This window comes from Cryptomeria japonica, chromosome 10, assembly GCF_030272615.1.
Source record: "Cryptomeria japonica chromosome 10, Sugi_1.0, whole genome shotgun sequence".
Taxonomy (NCBI): Eukaryota; Viridiplantae; Streptophyta; class Pinopsida; order Cupressales; family Cupressaceae; genus Cryptomeria; species Cryptomeria japonica.
In genome coordinates, this window is record NC_081414.1 from 201,582,155 (window position 1) to 201,604,235 (window position 22,081).

The 22,081-nt window shown below is 36.0% G+C and overlaps 1 protein-coding gene across 3 annotated transcripts in view; it reads left to right on the top strand.

Annotated features, from left to right (window-relative positions):
* The first annotated feature begins 2,921 nt into the window (after positions 1-2,921).
* LOC131044480 (uncharacterized) overlaps positions 2,922-22,081 on the top strand; it is a 41,916-nt gene continuing 22,756 nt past the window's right edge. The window contains exons 1-3 of one of the 3 annotated variants that reach the window (XM_057977807.2): positions 2,922-3,057; positions 3,295-3,588; positions 4,556-4,794. In XM_057977807.2, the coding sequence (XP_057833790.2) occupies positions 3,429-3,588; positions 4,556-4,794 (399 nt within the window). In that variant the 5' untranslated portion in view covers positions 2,922-3,057; positions 3,295-3,428. Of the gene's footprint in view, positions 3,058-3,226; positions 3,589-4,555; positions 4,795-22,081 lie in introns of all 3 variants that reach the window. The other 2 variants (XM_057977805.2, XM_057977806.2) reach the window with 2 other exon arrangements.

Below are 22,081 nucleotides of genomic sequence, written 5' to 3' on the forward strand. Positions count from 1 at the left end.
TGTAACAAAATCATTCTCCAGATAGTATATAACATATTTTCCAACTCTTGATAGATGCAACTTCATCCTTTTCTGCCATGTAGAGAAACTTGACTTGTTCAACTTCGGTGCATCCCTCTTATACATCTTTGGATCTTTAACTCAAGTGCCTTCAAACTTTTCTTCTAGAGTCCAAAGCTCTGATACCAATTGATAGTTCTGATACTAAATGTAAGTACAGATCCAATAGCCAACAAGATGAGAGGGGGGGTGAATCATACAAATTTAATCTTCCATAAAAACATCAGATTCAACCTCGGTAACATATACTTTGGTAATATAACCCAAAACTGTTAAACATGCAAACTCAAAAGCATATAAACATCATAAACCTCATAACACCAGATTTAACGTGGAAACCCAAATAGGGAAAAACCACTGTGGGATTTCGGACCCACTAAGAAATATACTCTTCTAGAGTATGCTCGGTTAAAAGCAAATCCTGTTAAAGATTACAAACACATTGCTAGATGTGACCTGGTTAAGGGATTTCCCTCAGATCTGTTAGGATCTTCACTTTGTTAGAAGTGACCTTGTTAAAGGATTTCAAACACTCAATCAGAATGTCACCTTGCTAGAGGGTTTTACAAATAAGACTGTTAAGTCCACTCGGTTAAGAGATTTTCTATCACTTTCACAAAATAACAGTAATAAAAATCTATCTGCAACTTCACATCTAAAATGCTAAAGCAGATTCTTATTTGTTCAATACAATCTAGACATAGAACTAATCTTGTCCATCTGCTGAGCTTCTATACTATGTTATTCAAACAGGTCTTCAAGCTTTTGTGCTCGGTAATCACTATGTAGCATCCCTGTGCATACACTTGCCCGCATACATTGTTTATCAACAATTTCCTATTTATAAACAATTAGCTAACTGCTTAATCTCCTTGATCACATTTCCCATGATCAATCATAGCCATCATATCTTCAAACTTGTCTAGGTTCAATGCATCTTTTGATTTGAAAACGTTTTACCCCGTCTAGGAACTTGCACATATTTCTTGGAACTTGTGCCAGGGTATTGCGGTTCAATCTGAATTGTAGATCTTCATGCCGACTTTCCTTTGCCATAGATTCATTAACAAGCTATATTTACGGCATACCAATCATTTAATCAGTTCCAACTCATCAGCTTCCTTCATTAAATAACGCATGTAAACATTTAATGCATTCTGTTACAACTCGGTTACAACTCGATAAATACTAAACTTTACTCGGTAGACATTCCGCCTTCATTAACCGATAGCGATAACCTTAGGGTTTACCGACTAGTTTCCTTAGGGTTTACCGACTAGGTTCTTTGCTTGATAACATAGTATAGTATTAACCTTTACAATTTACAACATATGTATGATGTTAAAACAATCTAAACATCATGATCTCATCATTGTCTGACTTGGTAATAGTTTCCCATTGAATACCTTATTCATCCCCTTATTCATCATAATATTTCTGTATCTTTTACCGACATCTTTATATTCTTCAAATCATACTTCTCAAGATATGAAAACATCATATTGAGTTAGAAAATCAATTTCTTGACATCAATGACAAAATAATAATATCAAGACAGTAAACATCCTTAATCAGTTATCTCCATAATCATCAACAACCTTCTCAATATCCTTATTTAAATGCCAACAATCTTTCATTGTCTGTTATAATGCTATATTGCCATCATTTAGTATGTGGTGTATCATATGATACATTTTAACTATCTTCTTTTTTTGTAAAGCTAGAAAAATCTTATCTCAAGAAGCTCAAGTAACTTGTTAGTTTCAAAAGCCTAATATTTTTAGATCTATTTTTCATATTACTGCAATAGCTATAAAGATTGGTTTTGAAATCTTATTTTAAGCAACAAATTTTTATAAGAAATATGTGTAATTTTCATAAAGAAATTAATTTTAGATTCTTAATTGTTTTAATTCTTTTATAAAATATTTTACTTATATTTTAAATATAGATTGTTAAATCTAATTTTTTATATACTTTTTTTTGTATTTTTTTGTCACATATTATATGTATTACTAATTTTTCAATGACAATAATATTAAATTAGACACATATTTTCATGTAATACATAGTTCTCTTTGTATATTATTAAATTGAATTATATATTTTTGTTTCAAAGATATACATAAATAGAGATGTATCTTGATTTTCAAAAAATGCCTTGCCCCTTCTTTTTGTTCTTAGATAAACTGTTGTGTTTGACATACATTCCTTCTATAAAAATAAGAACAACCACATGTTAAGAAAAACAATGAGGAGCAAAGTATTTGTTTAAAAATTTAGGATATGATGCTCTTTTTATTTTATATTTGATATTAAATTTTTTTATTTGAGATTCAAATTTGAACATTCAATGGTAAAAAAAATAAATTAAAAATTTAAGATTTAAATTTTGATAAATAACATTAAAGTAATATGATACCCCTCTTAACTTATCTATGATATTTATTTGATATCATTCATAAATCAAATTTATCTAATTTTAAATATATTTTAGTTTAAAAAAACTGAATTGATATAATTTTTTAGGAGAAAATTCTACATGTTCATATTTTCCTCATTTGTTATACATCTTTTTATGAAGACATAACTAACATACGATTCCAACATTTAAATAATTATTTTTAGCATACTTTTATTTTTAATTAGAACTTTGTTTGAAATTGCAATATATTTCTATTTTCTTGAGCTTTTTGAAATAATAGATTTTTACCATTTCAATCATGTTTCTTTGATTCTAATATTTCACTATATACATAAATAAAATTATTAAAAATTGTAATATATTTCTATTATAAAATTTTAAATTGCAAAATAATTACAATTTAAAACACAATAAACAATAAATAAAAACAAAGTTAGTAGAGGGATACTACACAGTTGAACCCTGATATCATACAATGTAAACTTGTCAAATTTATTAGAATATATTGCTCAAAGCATTTAGGCTGCTTTAAGGTTTAGAACAATTTGTACACTCCAATTTGAAGTCACAAGGTAAGGATTTCCCCCCTCTCGACGAAGGTTTTTTGATTCTATTGTAATTCTACAAATCAGCGCCTGATCGATTATAAGCATTCCAGTTACTGTGTAATTCTGCAATTATGATAGGATATACGTACTTATTTTCGTTATTTTTGGCTCAAGTTATTTGCCTGTTGATTAGGGTTAGGTATGATTTTCTGGGCCCAGAGTTTAATGGGTGTTGAACTGGTACTTTGGTACTGCTTATAGTCGACAGGGAACCCTGCTTACGCACCGGTTCAATTTTTATAACAAAGTCTACGCTGCTTGAACGTCTGATTAAATTCAGCCATGTTTTCTGTTGAGTAGTGTGGAAAGCTTCAGTTATTTTGGGTTGATTCACCATGAGGGAAGCACGACCCTGGAATGCTATGGATCCTATCTCTTCCCTTTCCAGTGACGATTCTTCGAGTTCTGATTCAGAGGAGGATGAACAAACATCAAAGAAGGACACTACTAAAAAAGCAAGCAACCAATCAACTCTAGGTGGAGATTGTACCGCTGGTATGTTTCGTGTCATTTAGTACATTTCCTTGGATGTTATAGATAAGCTAGATTTTAATGTTCCTGTAATTTCCAGTCAATCCTCTTATTTAATCAATTATGGATTTTTTTCCAAAAAACGATTTCTTTTTTCCTGCCTGATAGATCTTGGGTGAAGTTATGGGCCATCTTGTAAGTGATGTGCAGAAGCTCTGATCAAATTCTTTAGATTTGTAAACCTGTGTTATGGTGGAATATACCCAGTTATCGATATACCTCAAGCTTGAACACATTTAAGATGAATTATGGGTGGTTTTATAGCAATGAAGATATTTTTTACCTGGAACAGTACATCCCAACTCTGTAGACCCAAAAAGTGAATTTATCTTGCGGTTGCTTTCTTTCTTTTTTCTCATCCCTTTTCTCTCTGATTTTGTCAGACTTAAAGCAATCTACTATCAGCATTGTTTTCATGAAACCTTTCCTAATTGATAAATATTAAATTTTGAAGCCTTGCTAACTGAATATCATTCACTTCGTATGCAAGGTTGTGATGGAAATCTAAGATTACATTTACTTGGTGCAACATAATTGCTGCAAGGGATTAACTTAAACACAAAATTGGAGTGACTTAATGTGATTTGACATTAATCATATAAATCGACAAACAGATGCAAGTCACTTCTGCAACTTCTATGCAAGTTTGTTATATTTGTTTGGATGCAGATTCAAGAAAAAAGGCATTCATAATGTTTTTGAAGAGCTTGTTTGATTATGTTGAAATGTAGTAGGAAAGTCTCTTATCTATCTATTGCCTCATTTGTTGCAAAATTCTTGATTTCATTCAGGCAATAAATGTAGTAGAGAATCACATTTGTTGTTGAGGGCTATTGTGAGAATGTGTCAAATAAGTGTATGTTATCCAAATTTTGGTTTTGTTAGTTTTTGAGCTGTCTGAAAATAGGAAGGATGTTGTTTGACGTTTCAGGAAAACTTGAAGTAGAGAGGAAAAAACCTATCATAGACTATGAAGCTTTAAGCAGGCATGGATACAATGGGGGCCCTTCAGTTCTTAAAGTTCCTCCTCCGAGGCCAAATGAACCTGTGGAACAAGATTGGTCTTGGTCTGGAGGAAAACGAAAGGTTGACAATGAAAAGTCCCAAGAAGAGGAATCCTATGAAGAGCGGGAGCGAACAAGGCATGCTGTTACAGAAGGTGCGGTATTGGTAAGTTTCATATTTCTTAAAAAAATGTTAAAATTAATGAATTTTGATGCACAGATTTACCAAGGGGTTTCTTTCCTTATTCCCTTAGCTTATTTATATATCCCACTTATACGTTAAAATGCACCTGGATATCTAGAAGAAGAGTATTGTCTTCTCAAAGAAGTCTTCCTAAATTTGTTGGTCATTCAATGTTTTCAACTGATCATTTTCAAAAGGCACCTTTCCAGCTTACTAGTGATTCATTTCACTCTATCTTTGTGCTCTTAGTTTTTCTAAACAAGTCTTATATGTTTCAGTCTATTTTCATGCTATAAGTTCTTTCCCACGAGTCTTACTTTTAAAACAAATCACGAGAAGGTTAATCAGCATCATTTTTATTGGTATTCAATGCCTTTTGTAATGAAGCAGAGCATGTTAGGCCATTTGTCTGCAATTCCTAGGAGAGTCTGGAACACCCACATTGGCACTAGCAAAGCAAGCTCAGTGTTACTCGATCCCATAGAAGAATTGCAGCCTTACTTGTATAACATCTGAGACAAGCGACAACTACATCATAAGATGTATCAGAATTATATCCAGAACCACCAAAGCTGAAGAGAAAAGGAGAGGAGCAAAGGGAGGAATAAGACTATTCTGGATGAGACACATCTTCCACAAATATGTATTGCAGATGCAATGTCCCCGTTTGGACAGGGTGGTCTGTCAGCATAGAAGTATCATTGATGGGCGTGTTTGTAATTTCTGTTAGATAGTTAGGACTGAAATGAGATGGGTGTGTTGTCCGATTGTTAGGTCTGCAGTGGACTGGGGTAAAGCGTTCAGTTAACTGTTTGGTTTCTGCATTTATTGAGGATTGGATTTAACAGTTGGCTGCTTAGAAACTATCATCAATTGAGGAAAACGGCTCAGTTATGTGCTGCACAAAATTGAGGAAAGGACTGCTCAGTTAAGTGTGAGCCAACTTCCCATGATTGAGGATCACTGAGAGATGGGTCTATAAAATATTGCATAAGGCAGAAGAGAAGGTACCTTTGGAAAATTATGAGACATTCAACTCTCACTTCAGTATTTGTGACCTTGCTACAGCAGCTGGGTGCTTTGCGGATGAAACCCTTTAGGTGTGAACCTATCATCATGGGGATTGAAACCCTCAAAAGCAGTACATATCAGTTAGCTTAGAGTTTGTAAGTTGGGAGTACCCAACAAGTTGTATTGGATTGGTAGATTTCCCTTTGAATGAATGTTGTTAGCAAAAAATTATAAAAAATATAAAAAGAGTATAACTGTTGCTGTAGGTTTTTTATGTCTGTTATTTGTGTAATTAGTATGGGTTTTTATGGTGGAATCGGAGCTAACATCTTGCCATCCTGTGGAAAATGGATAGAAGTTGAAGATCCATGACAAAAGAGGAAAGATCAAATTTCTTCAAGACAAAGTGATAGAGGTGCTATTAAGCATGGCAGGAGCCAAAATAATGGTCAAGTTGTTGGAATGAGGGTTACAGCTTTTGAGTAGCATTGCAAAATTCAGTTGAAGCTAGAACATCACAAAGAGGAGAAAGTTCAACTTCCATTCCAAAACTTGTTAGGTCCATGTTTTTGCAGAAAGAAGAAAGATTGGACCTAGAGCTACAATAAGCTACAAAAGAGCAGATCATCAAGCATGAGCCAGAGGAATAAGCAGATGAAGATGCAGACACTAGTATGAGCAATCTTGCAACTTGTTTAGGTATAGAATCTGAAATTCAGAACAACAATAGGCAATAGAGGAGTAGATTGCTGAGCTTGAACCTATGCATTTGGCATATCATAATAGGTTGTATTTTTCTACATCTAAAACATGCAGTAGACTGTATCTATGTGGAAATGACGTCACTGTTGAACACACCCCAAGACTGAGGGGAGGGGGAGGGGGCGGGGTGCGGGTGTGGGGTGAATCAAACTTGAAACATGGGTCAATGAGTTTGACTCGAAAACTACGCAGTCGAATCCTGATAGCAATATCATAATATGACTTGTTGTGGAAATTATCTCCTACTTAACAATTGGTGAGCTAAGGGGGCTCTATAATGAATGGTCCATAAGGCACAACACTTGTTGAAGGCTTTGCAAATGGAGTTGCAAGCTAAGTGGGATTAACCTTGGAGGAAATTTCGTGGTTAAGCGTGCTTGAGTTGGAGTAGTACTAGGATGGGTGACCTCCTGGGAAGGCCCAATGCTTCACTTTTGTGAGCATCACCTAGATGCAATGAGTGTTAAGTGGACCATTCATTGTCATGAGAGATGGGTTCTTGTAAACCACTACTCATGAAACATGGGTCAATGAGTTTGACTCAAAAACTACACAGTTGAATCCTGATAGCAATATCATAAATCTTAACATTTTATACCATAGTTCAAATTCAACTTTAAACCTTAATCTGATCAACAACAATGAAAGATGAACCAATGAACACACATGCACAAGAGAACACCAGATTTATGTGGAAAACTCAAGATGTGAAAAACCATGGTGAGAGTCAACTCACACTATATGAATAGTATTATAATTTGTTTTGGGGCTCATTGCCCAAGGAAGCTCTCTGCTCCTGGAAGGACTTGCAAGCTGAGGTTCACTGCCCTAGGGCAAGATGCAAAGAACTTGCTAGGGAGACACACTATCTTCGAGTAAGATACATGAATATTTGAGCTACAGTGAATAAGCCTTTAAGACCACTGCATTCAACAATCTCCCTTGAATGTAGCTACTCTTGACTCGCTGCCTCAAGCAACCATTAGGCAATTTAGCTCCAATACTTTCACCACACACTCTTACTGCTTCACATTCACATCTTCCACACTCCACTTTGATCCACACCACTCCTCTCTCTTGCAAATGAAATGGTCTTTTATTTATACTCGTTGATTAAATTAAGGAACACTTGAACAAAGAAAATTGTCTTATTTTCAGGCTTCACAATTTTCTACATTCTCAATCCGACCAAGCCAAAAGAAGGAAAGGTGTCGACTCTATCCTATGGGATGTTAGCCATCTAACCAATGCTGATGCTTAGAACGATTTATACACAGCAATTACAAAGGCTCATACGATAGTATATTAAGACTGATTTAATGACATTGATTATAGCAATTAGTGACAAAAAGATTAATGTTTATACAAAACCAACGATCATTGAGAGTTCATCCTATGTTTTTCAAAACAAACAACTATTAAATAAGCAGCGCTAGCAGTGATCATTACAATGCAAGGGTAGTGACTATTAAAACAATGATAAGTAATGAAAGATAAACAAGTAATGATCCGTTTTCAAAAATCTGATTCATATCATGCTGACTTCTGATTCATTACAATATATAGATGATAGATTCAATATGATCCATATGATGACAAAGATAAGTAAGCATGATTTGTTTAAGAATTATTTATCATCTGAAAAGGTGTGACTTATTGAAGGAACACCTCCTTGGAAAAAGTTTATGATGATAAACAGGGTTGTATCTTTTCATTCCACTGTGGAGGATATAAAAGGAGGATTTATTCATTTGGTGAAGGGCATCCCAGAAAGAGTCAATAAACAATCAGACCTGAATAAAAAATAAATACTTGAATTGGACTCTGGTAATAGAATACATATAAATAGAAATCTGATTCATGGCTAGCAGCCTCAAACGAGTAAATTTACATATGATATGAATCAAGGAAAATCATGGAAGCATCAATAAATAATAATTTCATAGCAGCAGCAATATAAAATCAGACAATAGTATCAGATTGAAGAAGTGGAAGATTGCAAAACAGCTGATTGGTGAACATCCCTTGGAAGGAAGAGACATCAGACTGAACTAGATTGCAGCAGTCCTCTAACTCTATCAGATTATCATTATCCCCCTATATTCTTGGGTATAAATAATGTTTATAATATTTGAATTAATTACATATATATCTGCTATACATGTTGCTTTTCTTAATCAATAATGTTTAAGTATATATTTCTATGAAAGAATATAGGATAGATTTACTTGTTTGAAATCCCTCTTGTGGGAGAAGGCCTGAGGAGTAAGAGATGGGGGGTTAGGCTCATAAGGAGGCCATCCTAATAGGACCATTGCGGCCTAGGACAAAAGAGGGCACTTACAAAGTCAAGTAATCCCCCTTACTACAAATAACCCTGAAAACCAACACCAAACACAATGCGGTACCAAGGAGATCAACCAACATCATGCGGACCACATTGAGACATCCCTTAACCATCCAACAACACTTCCAAACGCTTCTTCCATGCTGGCAAAGCAAAACAAGCTGGCACAGCCAAAATAGATACAAAATTCTTCATACTCGAAAGGCCAAGAAACATAGTCATGAAATAGAACATCACAAACATACTTTCGGAACAATTCATCATCTGAAATCTGAATTGAGACACTGCACATACTTTATAAGCATGTCCTCCAAGATGCGACACCAGAAACAATAATGCAGAGCATTCTCCGACTAGTCATCAAACTGCCAACATATTGCCTTAACCAGAAACATCAGCTGCAACATGAGGGACCTGATAAGATAGGAGTGCAACATCCACAGAGCATAGACATTAAATCCAGAACTACAAAGCCAAAGCTTCAAATGTGGAGCATTCTTCCAGACATAATCAATTTTTCGGAAACCAGAGCATTTTGAAACAACATTTGCTCACTCGGGAGCAACAAAAATAGGATACTACATCAGTTTGTAGTAAGCACAAGACCATCCAGAAAACATCACTTCATCATCATGCTTTTAATCCTCATCTTAATACTTCTAATATCAACTTATTGCTTCTAATCCTCATCTCAATACTTTTAATCCTCAACTAAATGCTTCTAATCCTCATCTAAATATGATATCATGATACCATCTTTGCTATCAACACATCAACAACATCATCACAAGATACTGAATGTAGATATCAACACCAAGAAGGTGGACATCCACAACAAGGTACCAACTACACTAACCGCAAATTACAACAGTCTCCATTGCACATACCAAAACACATCAGCAACGTACACTTCCATCAGTAGAGGGTTGACACCAATAGACAACACCATGACTGCACTACAATCTTCAATGTCCTCCACAACACAAAGGGTTGACATCAATCCTAGTCATCAATGGCAACAATTACCAACAATCACATGAGCCACATCAAATGATTGGAAGGTTTTGCTTGATCACTTCAAGGAGCAAGAATGTATTTGTAACTTGATTAATTTACATTGTCCACAACATACTAATGATCCGTCAATTATGGTAGATTATCGAGAAGTTGTCTCATTCAATACTTCCTTGTGTAAATTGCTTTGCGGTACTGCACTTGAATGTGGGTTTTAAGTGCCAAGTCATAATGGGAAGCATTCCAGTGGTAGTGAAAAAATGATGGGTATAATGCATGGAAAATGGCTAGGAGCTCCTTTCTCTCAAGTCCAAAATACTTGCTCTTGTATAATGTTTTGGGATATTGTCCATTGGAGGAATCTATGTGCAAAGGATATTCTTGGGAAAGACCAGAGATTTTGGATCATTCAGCATTCTATTGCTTGTGAGCAAGCAATTTTGGTAAGGGCAGATTTCTAATGTACTTATTTTGACAGAGTAGGCTGTTAGCATTGAAGTAGCATAGATAGGCACACATGTAGTTTCTGCTAGTTAGGATTGAAATAAGATGGGTGTGTTGCGAGATTGTTAAGTCTGCAGTGGACTGGGATAAGGTGGTCAGTTAACTGTTTGGTTCTGCATTGGTTGAAGAGTGGCTTTGACATACAACTGTTTAGGCACTACCATTGATTGAGGAGATCTGCTCAATTATGTGCTGAAATTGAGGAAATGATTGCGCAATTAAGTGGTGAGATTGAGGAAAGGACTGCTCAATTAAGTGTGGATTGACTTTCCATGATTGAGGATCACCAAGAGTTGGGTCTAGAAAAAAGAGCATAAGGAAAAAGACAAGGCACCTTTGGAAAATTAAGAAATATTCAACTCTCGTTTCAGTGTTTTTGGCATTGATACAGCAGTTGGGCACTTTGGAGATGACTCTCCAGATGTGAACATTTCATCTTGGGGACAGAAACCCTCAAAAGCAGTACATGTCAGTTAGTATAACGTTTGTAAGTTGGGAGCATCCAACAAGTTTTATAAGATTGGTTGACTTCCCTTTGAATGTATGTTATCAGAAACTTATTAAAAATATAATAAAAGAATAAATTGTTGTCGGAGTTTCTTTTTTTGGTCTGTTATTTGCATAGTTACCAAGAGACCCATTTCCTACCCCTGGAGACCTGTACTGGTACTGGAGATGTCTTTGGAAACTTCTTGATGCATAAGGTGCTTTTGGCTGCCGTCTCCTGCCATCTCCGAAGTCTCCCAACCAAAAAATGATGTCTCCTCGAAAACTTAGGGCAAAATGTAGTAAAAAGGCAAAAAAGTAAAGCAAACCAATAAGATAAGCTTGCAGCAAAGCAAAGTCGTAGGGAAATGACTAATAAGGAAACTGTTCGCAGGAAGACAAAAATCCATGCAAAGTTATAGTGATTGGATCTATTGATAGTGTAGACTTTTTGAGAGGACTGATTTCTTATCATTGTAATAGTTTAAAGAGAAATTGCCTTTACTATTTAGCCAACAATATTGAGTTTGCTCAACATCTATATTACCTTACTTTCACTAAACAATTTAGACTGGCTATGGTATCAGCAATATAAGCAATTTTAATTTCAATTTTTGTTCAATTTTAAAGTTTATGTTAAACTTTACTGTTTTTGTGTTTTTGTTTTCAAAGTTCTCTGTAATAATATGTATTGGAAATTAGTAAATTATATTTAAAAAAAATTGGCGTCTCCAAGTACCCTCGTCTCCTATTTTTGAAAATTAGTCATACCAGTACTGGTATCAGTCTCCGGAGTCTCCAAGTGTCCCCGTCTCCTGGTAACCTTGGTTATTTGTGCAATTAGTAGAGGTTTTTACAGAAGACCAAGCAATCTTCTTAGTTTTGAGATAACATTTAGGTCTTAGATTTTTCATTATAACCAATAAGATGAGCCTCCTAGTTCTCTTCTTAATTTATTTCTTCTTTTTCCTATAATGTAAGCTTAACCAGTACAACCATAGGCTTTGAAGTGTTTCACTGTTGACTTTTACAATTCCATGCTCAACAGTGTAGACATTAGTAACAGCATTAGGAGGACCTTTATTCACAATATGGGCTCAATGTTGACAGTTTTAGGCTTTTAGCCCAAAACTTAAAAATTATGTTTCTAGAATGCAACATTTAGGTAGAAATTTTTGCTAGTGTCCTATTCTTTCTTTTAACTAACCTCATTTTGTTGAGGTTCATAAGGGATACTAAACTATCTTTCAACACTCATGGGGCTGACAAAAAATGTAACATTTATTTTTCACATACATTCCCTATCTTAAGCATCTTAATATGTTTTCCATTTTCTATTTCAACAAGTGCCTTAAATTCTCTGTAATCTAATACTTCATCTTTGTAGCTTAGGAAATGACTGAAAATTTTCTTTTGCACCAAATGTAATCAACGGAAGTCAAGAAATACCTTGCATCTGGAAGTGATGCTTTATCAATTAGACTTTTCAAGTCGTTGTTCAAAAATTAGGGCAATGAGTTCTCCAAGCTCTCTACAAGGCTCTCTGAATTGACATTTGTTCTATACACATCCTTACAGTGTTTTGTACCACAAATAAGGAGGTCTTGAACTATAGTCAATTTGGCAATCAAATATGAATGGGTGACAAATTTACACATTCCAAGAGGACTTGAATTATGAAACTTGTATAATCTATTGGTAAGGAAACTACTGTTAAATCATCATCCATGTCTATAATTAAACACTTATCTGGGATCCACGAAACTATTAACCATGTAGGCCTTATTATTGACTTACTTGTAAAATATATCAATTGAGGCATGCTTTATTATTCACAGAATAGGATAAATAAGGTTGAAGTTTCAATTAAAAGCCTTAATGGATCTTAATTGAACTATTGTTTATGTTAGTCCACACGTTTATATAACAATTTTAAGGTCTGGGCTATAGTCGCATATTCTTAGCTCAAAGGAAGGATAGTGACGAAGATCCATGTAATGTGGGCAAGTTACAGTGTTTGTACTTCCCTGATTTATTTGTATTTTTGAACAAAATGCAAAACTGAAACAGAAAACTGGAAACTAATGGCAATACTGATCACGAAATGTAAGTGACTGAAGATACTTGAATCAAATCCTCTAATTCAATATTTATGATGTTCCTCCCTATTCATTATAGAGCTCAATGGTCTTGTTGCCAGGGGTGGGTGGGAGGATATAGCTGGTTATCCGGGTTCTTTCGGAGAGGGAGCCCCACGGAAGGAACCTTTTCTCTTCATCACCCCCATTATAACCATAATTCTTACAGCTGGTAGCGGTCAGGGTCATGAGGGGACTGGGAAACTCTCTTGATCCTTCTACACCCTCAAGCGGAGACAGGGCCACTGGGACTAGTAAGCAACTAGATCATCAAGCAGCATGAGGAATCTGGCATGGGATAATTGTTCACCTCACGGAAGCGTGGGATCCTCAACTGATCCAAGAGGTTGAGCGTAGGAGGGGGAGGGGGAGGGGGAGTAGAGAGAGGAGGGGAGGGACTCAACTGATGACAGGACAGGATAGGACAAATTGGATTTGGATGGAAGGAAAGGTTGCTGGGGGTGATGAACTACTAATGGAATTATAACATAGAAATTCAAATGGATTTATTCTGCTGCAAACATCATCATATAATTCCAGTCTGATATTTATTCAATGACAATAAGTACAAATGCTTTTATGTAGGGCTGCAACATCAAATTTCAGAATTACACAATCAAATTCATTCACAAGCTGTTCAAAAGTAATTGTACAGCAGTTGTACAGACTGTAGGCCACTGCTGGTAGTGAAATCAGACTTGTACGGTCACCTCCAAACTGGAATACACTTGTGTGGAAGGCTGTGCAGACTGGCAGGGCACCAATATAGCAGATTTGGAACTGAAAATGTCTGGAAACAACAGTGAAGTGGTATGGATGCTTGTCAAACTACTCAAAATGGTGCGACAAACCTCTCTAATGATGGCAATCAACATTAAATGACAATTAATAGTTGCCAAGGCACTGTATGATCACCTGTATGGCTTGTGCACCTCCTAAATCAGCACCAAAAAAGGTTCCAGTACTAGAGATGTGTCTCGGTCTTCAAGACGTGCCTCAGGGGTCGGAGATGTGTTTACTGGCTACACAGCTTTTCTTCAAATTATGTGTATATCTAGGCAAGTTACCATTTTCTTCCTACACCAAGGCTTCATGAACTTCTTTTGCACATTAATATTCCTTGTTCCCAAAGTGTTTAACTAAGGATATTCAAGAACAAGATTCAACCCAGCCATATCTAAAGCATAAAGGTTTGAATGCACAACATATTTGTTAGTGATCAGCTTTAAATCTTCAAAAAATATGAAACATGTTTGCCCTTAATCTTAGTCTCCGCACTATTCTTTGTTTGAACCAGTTGTTTCTTGATCAAGGTTGTCGAAGTTATACCTGCTACTAGGTTTTACACATACAATGATCTTTTTTGTTCAAATGCATCCATGAAATTGAAATATTGAACTTTTTTTCCTTGGAGCTAAACTTTATGTACTCTTATCCTTCATCTCCTTTTCATCTTTGTCATTAATAATGGTGTCATCCTCTTTCTGATTATATGCCTTACTTTCTACTTATTATTCATCCTCCTTACTTTCATGATTTATCAACTATTGCTTCATTTGAGGTCCATATATCTCAAAAACTTGTTCCATTTTGTGCCAAGAATAATTGATTTTATGACAAAAAAGACCATGAAAAAATTGCACCTCACAAGATGCTAAGAAGCATCATGTTCCATAATTTATGTTGATAGTGAGCCTTTTTGAATTGGAACCATCACTATGGCAGTAACACTTCCATCAAATGGAAAGATTTGCATGAAAGCAAGAGTTTTAAAAAGAAAATCATGGAGTGTGATTCGAAACTTTGATGATATTTTTTTTTTTTTACACAATCGAATCCAGAAGCATCTAAAGAATGATTATATTTCTACCATAGATGTGAAAATAAAACAATGTAGAAAGACATCTAATTTTTTTCCTCCATTTACAAAAAATAAAATTTAATTTGCTCACCGAGCTTGTAAAACATAAAAATATTGCATTAGTTTTGCTTTGAAGAAAACAATCATCACAGGATCAACTTAAAATGGTCATATCTTCCTCAATATGGCTCCAAATATTAATAATGACCATTTTTCAGAAAGCTTGCGAAACTCTCTGTCCAATGAATCCAATATCATTTTAATTGAATACCGATATGAGACTAATGACCTGCAAAAATTCTGCCCTAATTTTGTGCAGAAAAAAGTATCAAAAATCACAATCGCAGGGTCAAATTTACATCATCATATCTCCCTCAATGCTGCTCTAAATTCCCAAGTTGACAACTTTTTGGAAAGACATGATTTTGTTTTGCAACAAATCTGATATTGTTTTAATTGGAGACTTATGTGAGGTGCATGACCTTCTGTAATATAGGTGGCTTCTTTGGAAAAAATCAGACTTACACTTTGCCCAAATCAAAGCTGCAATATTAGATGTTACGAGTCTACGTAAATTCATAGAAATACCTAAGATACCGGTTCTTGGCAAAATGGGTTGGGTCCGGGTCTTGGTTCTTGTCCGGTCCTCGTTCTCTCCGGGTTCTCCCTGGGTTCCACCCGGGTCCTGCCCAGGTGGTTGGGTTCTCTGTGGGTCCTACAAAGAACCCAACCACCTGGGCGGACCCGAGAGAACCAAGTCCCTGTGGGTTCCCAAAAACAAGGCCCACGGGTCATAAAAACACAAAAAAAATTAAAAAACACCATTTTTAATATTTTTTTAACATCTAAACCTTAATTTCGCTCCTTATGATGCATGAAATGTATCAAAACATATATATATATATATATATATATATATATATATATATATATATATGTATGTATATGTATATACATATATGTATATGTATATATATATATATAAAATTAAAATATATATATATATATATATATATATATATATATATGTATGGATGTACCTGTACTCGTACCCAAGAAATTTTTTGTTTGTCGAATCCATACCCAAATCTGCACCCGTACCTATACCCGAATCAGTAACTTAGAGAAATATTCTAGATAATAGAAGAGAGATTTGAAATCTTGAAAATATAATAAACCTTTGAAGTAGGGAAACACCATATACACTCCCTATGGAAGAACCCACTCGACACTATATCAATATATTGAAATCCCAACACATACAATAATCTTCACATTTGACTTTCTTGCCTAAGCACTGCTCAATATAACACTCATCTACCTACAAGTACCACTTCCCTACATATATTACAATATCATACTCCTAGGTGCCTAACATAATGTATTCTTGTTATACACCATTCGCTTGTGATATAATCTCTCATTGTGTAGTAAATTCATGCTAGGCATTTATTAACATTCTAATTTGTTGCTTCATTCCATTGCAAAAGTATGAATGACTTGCCCAATGGACAATAAAAAATTCAGTTAGTTATGTGGGAATATCACCAAGGGCAAGGTGATTTCTCTCGCTTTAGAGGGGCAATTCCTTCTTATGGTTGGGGATTTGTAATTTATTTGTATTTTGTGTACTATTCACCTTAAAGCACAAGAGGAGTGGGAAAATTAAAAGAAAAGAAGGGGAGAAAAGAAAACGAGAGAAGTTTTGGGTGGAAATTGGAATAAATGTAGGTGATACAAAGCTTGGCTGAAATCTCATGGAAACACAAAATTTCCCCAGATCTAGCACATGTAAGTGATATAATGCTTCTCCATTCAAACCTTAGCATCACAATGTTGTTTGTAATTAGGGTTGGTGGCGGATTCCAATTGCCTTGGGCAACATTGGAATCCGCCTCCATCATATATGGATAGGCCCAATACACCTCGGCTCCCACCTAAAAAGGCTCCCACGCTACACTTAAACACATCACGCCTCCTTGATAGGGCCGACCCTATCCAATTCAATTAAAAGGAATTAATATAATTAATATAATTAATAATGTTTAAATACAAGAAGGCCGACATGTTAAAAGGAAATAAGTCTCCTATAAATGTGACATTTGCTTCTCATTATTATCACTCAACTCAAGCAGATGAAAATTATATTCAGTGAAAAGCAAACTTTATATTAAGGCATCTGGCAAACAGCGAACTACTCTAGATGGCAGCAGTAGACAGCAAACTCCATTAGTTAGCAGCAGATCCTCAATAGGAGACAGCGAACTTCATCAGACATCTGCAGATCCCTAATTAAAGGCAGTGAACTTCAGATCATCAATAGGAGACAGCGAACTCCATTAGACATCTGCAGATCCCAAATTAAGGGCAGCAAACTTCATAAGAAGCTGGAGACCATACAGCAAACTTCATAAGAGGCTGTAGACCATATGTAATGTTCAGTTGAATTCAAAATCATAATCAGATCTGAGGATCCTTTGGCTGGGTTTTTCCTCCTAGGAGGTTTTCCCAGGGTAACTGTGTTTTGTCTTTTGCATTTCATTTCCTTTATTATGCTCAAGTCTGGAAAACAATAAGTTAATTAACCTTATTCTAATTTTCTGAGTTTTATTCAATCTGAAAGTACTAAAAATAACATGGTATCAGAGCTAATTGGTTAGATCAATCTTCAGATTTAAAATTCAGTACACCTTTATTTCCAGATTGCTGTAGCTTTTGCAGATCAGGTCAATGGGGCTGAAAGTTGAAGATAGGCTTGATGGGAATCTAAATTTTACTGCATGGAAAGTTCGAATCAAGTTGGCTCTTGAGGAAGAAGATCTTCTCCAATTTATTGAAGCGAAAGAGCTAACTGAGCCTTCGGATGCAGCTGAGTTGAAACAATTCAAAAGGGATGCTATCAAGGCCAGGAAGATTCTCATTGATTCAGTCAAAGACCACCTCGTCACCTCTATTGCCTCATTCACCACTGCAAGGGAAATGTTCAGCCACCTACAAGGTACATATGAAGTTAACAATTTTAGTAGGGCAATTATGTTAAGACAACAACGTCTTAATATCAAAATGGCTAAAGAAGATTCTGTTATTTTCTATTTCATAAAAAGTTCAGAACTAAAGAATCAGCTAGGTTTAATTGGCCATAACATGGAAGATAAAGACCTTGTCATGATTGCCCTTAATGGTCTACATCACTCTTGGGAGTCATTTATCCAAACCGTAAGTGGTCGGTCGGAGTTACCTACTCTTGATCGCCTTAAGAATGATTGCATCCAAGAAGAGTCTCGCCTCTTCACAAGGAGTCAATCCAAGAGCCCCCATGTAGATGAACATCACATGCTTGCAGCTCAATGCAAGAAAAGGGGAAATTGGAAGCAACCTTATCCTAGAAGAAATAGGGATTCCAGATCCTTTAGTTCCCAACACCCTTGGAAGAAACCAAGAGATACCTCGTGTGTGCGATGTTTTAGATGTGACAAATTCGGTCATTATGCTAAGGAATGTCAGTTTAACCCTAACCAAAGTGAAGCAAACCTAAATGAAGTCTCAGAACAAAATGATGACTTCTTATTCATCTCCGCTCTATCTAGTAGCGTTCCCTCAGATAGCAATACATGGTTGATTGACAGTGGTGCCTCCAGACACATCACAGGTTACTGCGATCATCTTTCAGGCCTAGTAGAAAAGGATACCGGCCTTCACGTAGTAATTGGTGATGACGCTCGTTATTCGGTAAGAGGTTCTGGCTCTACTTCTCTAAAATTAGATTCTGGTATTTCCTTGCATCTTAGTGATATATTGTTTGTTCTTGGAATTAAAAGAAACCTAATTTCCATTTCTGCTCTAGAAGATAAAGGTTATCAAATTGCATTTTTTGAAGGAAAAGTTCTTGCTTGGTCTAAGAAAGATAGTTTTGAATCTGCTCGTATAATTGGTCATAGATATGATAGTCTTTATAAGCTCTCTACTAACCCTATTCAAGCCCTCATTAATGAGGCCCCAGAATCATGTGAGTTATGGCATAGAAGACTTGGACATTTGCATTATCAAGCCCTTCCATCCCTTGAAAGGTTAGTCAAAGGTATGCCTAAACTCAGTCAAATTCATGATAACACTTGTAAAAGTTGTGCTATTGGTAAGAATGTTAAAAGTCCATTTCATAAAAGTGAAAATAGAGCTAAAAACAAACTAGAACTTGTTCACTTTGATTTATGTGGTCCTATGTCTATAGCATCTCCTAGTGGATTCCTTTATTATGTAATCTTCATAGATGATTTCTCTAGGAAAACTTGGATCTACTTCTTGAAATCTAAAGAATCTGATGAAGTCTTCAGTAAATTTAAGGAGTTTAAAGCATTAACTGAAAACCTCTTTGGTAAAAGAATCAAATGTTTAAGATCTGACAATGGAGGTGAGTACACCTCCGGTAGCTTTCATGATTTTTGTGTTGAGTCAAGAATTAAGAGGGAGTTTTGTGTTCCATACAATCCTCAACAAAATGGTGTTGCTGAAAGAAAGAATAGGACCATTGTGGAGGCTGCAAAGGCTATGATTCACAATCAAGACTTGTAGACCTTCCTATGGGCTGAGGCTTCTAGAACAGCAGTATATATCCAGAACAGATGTCCTCATCGTGCTCTAAAGAACATGACCCCGGAAGAAGCCTTCACGGGATTCAAACCAGATATTAGTCACCTCAGGATCTTTGGAAGTCCCGTCTATGTTCATGTGCCCAAGGAAAAGCGATCAAAGTTGGAACCCTCCGAAAAGAAAGGCATGCTAGTCGGATACAGTGAATCCTCCAAAGCATTCAGGATTTACATCCCAGGTCAAAGGTATGTTGAGGTAAGTAGGGATGTTAAATTTGAAGAAGACATTGTGTTTAAGAAATCGAAAGGTTCTTGTGTTATTGATGAATCTAATGATAATCAAAATATGAACGTTGATACTAACCCTGAGATTCAGAGTGAGCAAGTTGAACCTCCACCTCAAGATGATCATGATGATCCTCCAAAACCCATGAATCCCACTGATATTCCTAGTGACATTGTCGTTACCAAGAAAAGACCACTTTGGGTAAGAAACACCATTCAAGAAGCTGAAAGATTTGCTGCTCCAAGTGGCACCTTCCGTGAAACTAAGAGACCTCAGGTATTTTCCAACTATGTTTCTTTAATGTGTAATCTCATTGAAACTAAACCTTGCAATGTTGAAGAAGCCTTAAGTCATCATACCTGGAAGCTTGCTATGGATGAAGAATATCAGTCAATCATCAAGAATGATGTATGGGACCTTGTGCCCAGACCCAAAGGTAAGTCTGTTGTTTCCTCTAAATGGTTATTTAAAATTAAACATAATGCTGATGGTAGTATTGAAAAATATAAGGCTAGATTTGTAGCGCGTGGTTTTTCCCAAAAGGAAGGTATAGACTATGAAGAAACATTCGCTCCTGTTGCTAGATATACTTCCATTAGAACAATAATTGCTATTGCTGCTTCTAAGGGTTGGAAACTACATCAGATGGATGTTAAGACTGCCTTTCTCAATGGTGTCATTGAGGAAGAAGTCTATATTGAGCAACCTGAGGGATATGAGATTCAGGATAGATTAACCCATGTGTGCAGGTTAAAGAAAGCTCTGTATGGTCTTAAACAAGCTCCTCGTGCTTGGTATGAAAGAATCGATAAATATTTGCTAAGTCTAGGCTTTTGTAAAAATGATGCTGACCCTAACATTTACTTTAAAGTAGCCAATGATGAAATGCTAATTCTAGTTCTTTATGTGGATGACTTATTTTTGACTGGTAAAGATGAACTTATTATTAGATGCAAGAAAGAATTAGCTTCAGAATTTGAAATGAAAGATTTAGGTCTAATGCATTATTTTCTAGGTCTAGAAGTATGGCAAAGATCTAATGAAATCTTTCTAAGTCAAGGGAAGTATACTATTGACATTTTGAAAAGATTTAGAATGATGGATTGTAAACCAATGTCTACTCCTATGGAATCTAACTTAAAGAAGTTAAGTGTTTCTGCAGCTAACTCTGAATTTGCAGATCCATTCGAGTATCGACAGTTGATTGGATCACTAATATATCTAGTTAACACTAGACCAAACATATGTTTTGCTGTGAATGCCCTCGGTCAGTTCATGAGTTTGCCCAAGCATGTTCACCTTGTTGCAGCCAAGCATATTCTAAGATACTTGCGGGGCACAGTTGGCTTTGGGCTGAAGTATCCACGTAACACTCCAATAACCTTGGAAGGTTATTTTGATGCAGACTGGGCTGGAAGCGTCAAAGACAGGAAAAACACCTTCGGTATTTGTTTCAGCTTGGGTTCTGCAGTGATCTCTTGGGCCTGCAGAAAACAATCCTCAGTGGCATTGAGTACTGTTGAAGTTGAGTATATTGCAGCAAGTGTAGCATCCAGAGAAGCAGTGTGGCTTCGTAAGCTTCTTGCTGGACTATTTGGTCAGCCATGGGACCCTACAGTTATTCACTGTGATAACCAGAGTTGTATTAAAATGTCTATCAATCCAGTGTTTCATGACAGGTCAAAACATGTGGAAACCCATTATCATTTCATTCGGGATATGATGCAAAGGGGTGCCATTCAGTTGAAATACGTCAGCACTGATGAGCAAGTTGCAGATATCCTTACCAAGCCTCTATCCAAAGTGAAGTTTGTGTACTTCAGGGATAGACTCGGTATTGTAGAAAATGAAACTCCGATTGAGAGGGAGTCTCAAGTTCAGTGATACTTTGTATTGTATAAATCCACCCTCTGTGGGCAATGTAAGGTGGTAGTGTAAACTTCTCAGGGAGAAGTATAATTCTTAACCATCCTCTGCGGGCAATGTAAGATGGTGTTGTAAATGTTAGCCACCCTCTGCGGGCAATGTAAGGTGGTATTGTAAACTTCTCAGGGAGAAGTGTATTTATTAACCATCCTCTGCGGGCAATGTAAGATGGTAGAAAAGGATCCTCTCCACCCTCTGTGAGCAATGCAAGGTGGATCCAGTCTATGCTTGTGTGCAAGCTGGAAGATTATGATTATGATTCTATTCCCTAATTAAGAGGGAGTGTTGTTTGTAATTAGGGCTGGCGGATTCCAATTGCCTTGGGCAACATTGGAATTTGTCTCCATC